Here is a 7,635-nt window from a genome sequence, read left to right on the forward strand (position 1 = left end):
CACTAGAGAGGCACTTACAAATGAAGATTGGATTAAGGCAATGGAAGAGGAGTTGGATCAGATAGAAAAGAATACAACATGGTCTTTGGTACCCAAACCTGAACACAAGAATGTCATTGGTACCAAATGGGTCTTCAGGAATAAGTTGAATGAAGAAGGCACAATTGTAAGGAACAAGGCAAGACTTTTATGCAAGGGATATGCTCAGGAAGAGGGAGAAGACTATGAAGAAACGTTTGCTCCAATGGCTAGACTGGAAGGTGTTCGAATGCTACTTGCATTTGCACCATTTAAAGGATTCAAGGTATACCATATGGATGTGAAGTCTGCATTCTTGAATGGAATCCTAAAAGAGGAAGTGTATATTGAGCAACCGGATGGGTTTGCCTTATCATAAGATAGCAACATGGTGTGTAGATTACACAAGGACCTCTATGGATTGAGGCAAGCACCAAGGGAATGGTATGAACGGTTACACTCTCATCTTGTGAAGATAGGATTTCAGAGAACAAATGAGGACAACAACATCTACCTGAAATCTAAAGGTGATCAAATTCTGATCTGTGAAGTGTTTGTAGATGACATAATCTTTGGAGGAGATGATGAAATGAGCCATGCATTTGCAGATGAAACGAAGAAAGAGTTTGAGATGTCTTTGATTGGAGAGATAAATTTCTTCATTGGTCTATAGATTCAACAGATGAAAGAGGGTATCTTTATTACCCAGTCCAAGTATGTCAAAGAGGTATTGAAGACCTTTGGCATGGAGGAGAGCAAATTGGTTGGTACACCGATGGTGATCGACTGCAAATTGACTAAGAAAGATGATTCAACGTTGGTGAATGAGAAGGAGTACTGGTCAATGATCGGTAAGCTGCACTATGTGGTACACGACTGGATATTGCTCATGCAGTGGGCATTGTGGCCCGTTTTCAGAAAAGTCCAAGAGAATCCCACTTGGTAGCAGTCAAGAGGATTCTTAGATACCTGAAAGGGACAGTTGATTATGGATTGTGGTATCCATACAATGGTGATTTTAATCTCAAAGTATTTACCGATGCAAATTGGGTAGGTAATGTGGACGAGCGAAAGAGCACAACCAGTGGAGCGTTCTTTCTTGGTGGAAGACTAGTCTCGTGGACGAGTAAGAAGTAGAGATGTACTTCCCAGTCTACAGCTGAAGCGGAGTATGTGACAATGTTTATGAAATGCACTCAAGCAATCTAGATGAAGCATGTATTGGATGGTTTCAAAGTACCTATATCTGAACCGGTGAGTATATTTTGTGACAACACAAGTGCAATAAATATTTCCAAGAATCTGGTATTGCATTCTAGGACTAAGAACATTGAGCTCAAGTATCTTTTCTTGAGAGAGAAGGTTCAAAACAAAGAGGTTGTATTAGAACATGTTTCCAGTAAGGAGCAGCTAGCAGACATATTCACTAAGCCCATACCGAAGACTACATTTACCTATTTGAGAGGTGAATTAGGGGTTTCGCCCCTTCATGAAGTAAACTAAAGTTTTGTACACCACATCAGTCAGGTACTACAGTGTCAAATCTTTTAGGATTGATGTGTTGAAGGATGCTACTCCATATAGAAATTAAGAATAATGAAAATGTTAATAAAATTATGAGTATCAACCCTAGTATATGGGGAAGTCTACCATAGTATATGAATTTAATCAAATAGGCGGTGGTCTACATCAAAGAAATTAGTCCAATAGATAAGGGATATACAAAATCAAAGCATATAAATATGGTTCGAAGAACAAGAATAATATTACAAAAATTGATGTGCTTTTTGAATATTCGAGAGATGCAACCTTCTTGATGCCAAAGCTCTTGTATACTTGGAGTGCCAAAGCAATTCTTTAACCTTTTCCTCATTATTTGTTCTATCTATTATCCCCTTTGATGTTACTCCAACCACCAATTCTTCATGATCTCTTTCTATGTATGTATCTCCAAAATATCGAAGATTCCATCTTGAGGCACCATTGAAATTGAGTTTACTCCAATGTTTTGATGGAGCAATCCAACATCCCCAATCCTTATTTGTTTGGTGGTGGGTTAATCTGATCAGCCCCATGAACATGAGAAATATTGAGCCATTCCATCCTTTCACCAATACATTATCTCAATATATAAAATATGTATTTTTAATGAATAAATGAATAATTTAATTTATTTAATGATATATCACAATTCTAAATTAAATAAAATACATTATTTATTACAGTGATTAAATTTGATCTTATTTTATTTATTTATAATTTAAAAAAATATGTTTTCTTTTTTACTATGGTCTCCATCATTAAATTTTTTTCATAAATTCGAATTTAAATATTGTTAAATCTAGTTTTATTATGAAAGGAATTTAAAATTTCGTGACAAATATCATAAAGGGAAGCACGTGAATGCAAAATGACTCCTCCAATATCTCCAGTACTGGTGGGAAAATTTAGGAAGAACATGGATCTAGGATTGGTTACTTTTGATGGCGGAAAGTAATGTATGACCAGATGACAAAGTTGTACGTTACGCTGTCTAACTTTCACGTTTATATGTATAAACATAGTCACGCCTCTCGAGTCTTCTATTCAGCTTAGAAGTTTGTCTAAATTAACATACAAATTGGAAAGGTTGACAAGGATTTCAAGTCCCCAGGGCGTTATAATGTGAAACCGAGTGTCCGAAATAAAAACTGAACTGATTTTAAGTGTGACTAAATTAATCGACCCAGATTCCTTCGATAACGGAGATAAAAGCTGATCTTCTTTCAGAGGGAGGGAATAATGTGCGCCATTTTCAAACTTCTGTTGAAATTTCTACAGTCAGAAGATAAGATATCAATCTGTGAATATATCTGCGAAATGCGGGTCATGTGCAGATCAACGAAACATAAGCTCACCATTGAAAGTAGACAAGAATAAAGATGCCCCTTCAATTCAAGACATCCCTAAAGCTTTGTATATTACACTTTTGTCCAAGAGATTAGTTGAAATATGGTTGCTCATATAGCCTTTTTCCTGTCATTTCAGAAATGCTTTTTCCTAACATGCTAAGAGATGTTTCAAAACGTTTTATAATTGAATGAAATAGTTTAGAGATTGACATCTTAAATTTTCAGGGGAAAGAATTGATACTGTTATGTCACCTCACGACTGGCAAGTCAAATATCGGCTATAATTTATGGGTATTGTTTTTCAAGTATAGGTAAGGTCAACAACTATAGTATAATCCTAGATGCCATTCATGTCCATTACCACCGTAAGATTAGCAACGTAATAACGTGCATATAACCATATTGTCAACCAGTGGGGCTCACGGTTTGTTGTGTTCTACAGCTTTTAGCAAGGCTAAATTTCTATATAAGGGGTGCTAGAGCCATAACATGTCGTATAACCATTGCAGGTCTTTACTCATCCAAAATGGCCAGCAATGGGTCCTTACAGTTGTTGCTTCTTTTAGTTGCTATCTTCTTCTTCCAGTCGATATTTGGAACTTCTGTGAATATGACGGAGACAGAAAATGCGGTTGAATATCATGTTGAGAAGCCGGAGCTTGTGGCTCAAATGGTAGAAAGGTAAGCATGCGGGCTTTGAGTCTAAAACATTTTAGAGCATTTAAGAAACATTGTATGAGAACGAAATTCAACATCTTATCACATTTTGGACTATGATTTGTTAAAAATTAGGCTTACTTCTAATGTGGGTTGATGCTAAATTGCAAGTCTTATTAAACATGCATCTACTTATCCTCACGTTGTTGGCCCTATTCTTTCTTTACTACATTTTCTATGGTATTATTCTTGTAACTGTCGTTGGTACGCAGCTGTTATAGATCAATTTTGTATTACCCATATTGTCATACGCTTCGATAGTTTATAAATGTTGTTGTAGAAATAGATTCAATATAAGAAAAGTGATTTTGTAATTTAGTCAGCTCAATCTATTTTTTTACATCTAAGATACGTTCTAGGTGTTTGAGATTATTTGAGAATTTCAAGAGATACTGTGCAGGAGCTTAAATATTTCGAAAAGAAAGCTGAGTTCGTGCGGAACAGGGAACCCCATCGACGACTGTTGGCGTTGTGATCCTAACTGGGTTAATAACAGAAAGAGGCTGGCTGATTGTGCCATTGGCTTTGGCAAAAACGCCATTGGAGGCCAGAATGGCAGATTTTATATAGTTACAGATCCCAGTGACGATGACCCTGTCAATCCTCGACCTGGCACTCTGCGCCACGCTGTTATTCAAACCGAGCCTCTCTGGATTATTTTCCAAAGAGATATGGTTATTCAGCTCAAGGAGGAGCTTATCATGAACAGTTACAAGACCATTGATGGTAGAGGTGCCAATGTTCATATAGCAAATGGAGCTTGCATCACAATTCAGTATGTGAACAACATCATCATTCATGGAATTCATATCCATGACTGTAAACCTGCTGGAAATACAAATGTGAGGAGCTCACCCACCCATTATGGGTATAGAACCAGAAGTGATGGAGATGGGATTTCCATCTTTGGATCAAGTGCGATTTGGGTAGACCACTGTTCATTGTCAAGCTGTACAGATGGACTGATCGACGCCATCAGAGGGTCCACTGCTATCACCATTTCAAACAGCTTTTTCACTCACCATGACAAGGTACTCAACTATTTCTTTGCTCTGAAATAAATTCATTTTTCTTTACAAAGAATTCAGTGTTGTGTCTCAGTGACAGGATCTTAGTACCGGGTAGTAAAAGCCCATAATCAGAATTTTTTTTTGAAATAATGTTGGTGACTATTTAAGTTAATAAAAAAGCTATTGCTCGAGTTAAATATTTAGTGGTGTTTTGCAGGTGATGCTCCTGGGACACAGCGATGACTATACCCAAGACGTTAAAATGCAAGTAACAGTTGCATTCAACCATTTTGGAGAAGGGCTTGTTCAGCGTATGCCTAGGTATGAATAAAATCTAGATAGAACTCTGTATTTCTTACTCAAAAGCTAATGTTTATCCGTCTGTTCACAATCTAAACCTTAAAAAAAATTAATGTTGTGATGCAGATGCCGACATGGATACTTCCATGTAGTGAACAATGATTACACCCACTGGGAAATGTACGCAATCGGGGGAAGTGCAAACCCCACCATTAACAGCCAAGGCAACAGATTCCTTGCCTCTGACTCAACCAAGGAGGTGAAAAACCTATACAAATAATTTATCTTATATCTTTAGTATATAATGGATGTAGAATAATTATGGTATGGCTGGTGTGCAGGTGACAAAGCATGAAGATGCACCAGAAAGTACGTGGAGCAATTGGAATTGGAGATCAGAGGGAGATCTGATGTTAAACGGGGCGTTCTTCAGAGCATCAGGAGCTGGAGCATCGTCAACGTATGCCAAAGCTTCGAGTATGGCGGCAAGGCCTTCCTCTATTGTGGGCTCTATCACTGCGACGTCAGGTGTCCTCACCTGCAGAAAAGGTTCCAGCTGTTAGACAAAATACGTGCATTATAGAAAACTGTGAGGAATCCTTCGAATATGTACTTGGTGAGCATTAGCGTACTGAATTTATGAATCTGTCTCTCTCCAGACAGTATGATCAAATATAACTAGGTTTATTAGTTAATAGTTAGCTATTTTAGTTGTTTTGTGGAAACTACAGTCTTCTACTAAATTGGAATATATGAGCTTCTCTTTATTAAATTGCAAGCGTAGTTGAAGGTCATGTCACCATGGTGTTTATTATCTTGCTTGCCATTCAATAATAATTTTTAAAAGAAATATTTTATTAAATTAATATTTGGAAAATTTGAAATTATTAAATTGTAAGACACTCTTAAATATATTTCCCTTCTTTAATATTTATATTTGATCTTGTAATGACACTTTTTTCCAAGACTTAATTAATTATTTGCAGTGGAATTAATAGATTAAATTTTAATGCGAAGTTCATTAATTAAAGGTAAAGTGTCTTTAAGCTTAATATTGGCTAACCACATTATATATTTCTCCACATTATATATCTACAAAGTAAATTAACAACACAATAAATAGAATAACATAACCACTTAATTTAACCATAATATTGGCAAATCATATATAAAGCATTTTCAATATCTTATAGCATCAAGGTTTTCCAATACCTATCTTAATCTTGAGTACTTGGAATAGTCATTCTCACTCCAAGAAGATTCTAGTGGCCTTGGGTCCTTTATGGCTATGGCACCCCACGGAGGAAACCGGTTCTTACACAAAACCAACCATATTATCTATAATTCAAAGGAATAGTCACAGGTCTAGGCTCTTTTACGACAAGTAAGCACTCCAGGAGGTCAGGTTCTTACACAGAACCTCGCATGCCTTCACGACATTAAATAAACACAACCCTAGCCAAGACACTCCTGAGTGTACATCGTACTTCGTGTTGGACACACGTTGTGTGCCCCTTCTCCAATGCCCATGCCAACCAATGACCTTAACCTTCATTCCTTTGTTCCTTCTGAATTCCTATATTTCCTCCCATGCCCATAGCCCACCAAGCCACCTTCTTCTTCTTCCTTGAGTGATCTCCATGCCCCCTTCCAAGTCTCACATAAATGACTTATATAACCATTTAAGGGGTGGTTTCCAAACCATCACACCCTTTCGAAAAGGTCACCTTTAATTGTCCTTTAATAATAATAATTATTCCTCTCTTTTAAGAGAGTTTTTCAAAAACATTCTTTATTAATCCTTCTTTGAACCAAGGATTATAATAACCTTTATTTTTATCTCCCTTTTTCATTCTAAAGGGCTTGTTTCATTAATTTATCTTCTTTTGGAGAAATACTCACATAACAATTCCCCCCATCTAATTTAGCTACTGTCCTCAATAGCATGAGATATATCTACACCACAACTAAAAATAAACGTAACCAATAGCTGAATATGCTAGGATTGAATATTTATACTTCCTCAAATACATTTTTTTTTTCTTGATTCATAGATTTCTTTCACCTTTATTTATTTATATTAACAAATAATTTCAAGAGAATCAATTTTCCAAACAAAATTATCATGAAAACTATATATACACTAATTTATTATAAGTATATAAAAAATTTACAATTACAAAAATTAATGATGCTTATTATCATATATTTCAACTTCATCATTTTGTCTTGCTATTCAATCTATTTTCTTTGGTAAAGGTAGTTTAACATGTAACTTAACATTAAATTTAAAGGTATCATTATATGTTGACATAATATTTACCTAGTGAATGACATGCATATCCCATACTATGTAGTCACTCATCATTATATATTTAACATATATTCCAAGATGATAATCATGTATTCCGGACTACATGAGTATCCACTTTTACTATAAAATAAGTCACATGTACAAAGTTATTGGGTTGATCAAGTCCAATAAAAAGGTACATTAGATAAAATAGTACCTAAAAAAAGGTTACTAACATCTTAAAAGAAACTAGTTTTAAGCTTTCTTTTGTTTAAGTAAGTATGGTATTTGAGTTTTGAATTTTAATTCAATGATACTAATCTAAACATAATAAAAATAAAACAATTTTTTTAAAGGTCATCTCTCCCCCTGTATAGTTCAACATGTCCACATGTTTTCCTTCTAA

At 35.5% G+C, this 7,635-nt stretch overlaps 1 protein-coding gene across 1 annotated transcript; it reads left to right on the forward strand.

Annotated features, from left to right (window-relative positions):
- The first annotated feature begins 3,424 nt into the window (after nucleotides 1–3,424).
- LOC131052066 (probable pectate lyase 22) lies at nucleotides 3,425–5,839 on the forward strand. Its single transcript, XM_057986646.2, has 5 exons — nucleotides 3,425–3,590; nucleotides 4,027–4,657; nucleotides 4,854–4,957; nucleotides 5,063–5,195; nucleotides 5,278–5,839. Exons 1-5 carry the CDS (start codon nucleotides 3,436–3,438, stop codon nucleotides 5,497–5,499), a joined length of 1,245 nt encoding a protein of 414 aa, XP_057842629.1. The 5' UTR covers nucleotides 3,425–3,435; the 3' UTR covers nucleotides 5,500–5,839.
- The last annotated feature ends 1,796 nt before the right edge of the window (nucleotides 5,840–7,635 follow it).

The sequence above is a fragment of the Cryptomeria japonica genome, chromosome 3 (assembly GCF_030272615.1).
Source record: "Cryptomeria japonica chromosome 3, Sugi_1.0, whole genome shotgun sequence".
Lineage (NCBI taxonomy): Eukaryota > Viridiplantae > Streptophyta > Pinopsida > Cupressales > Cupressaceae > Cryptomeria > Cryptomeria japonica.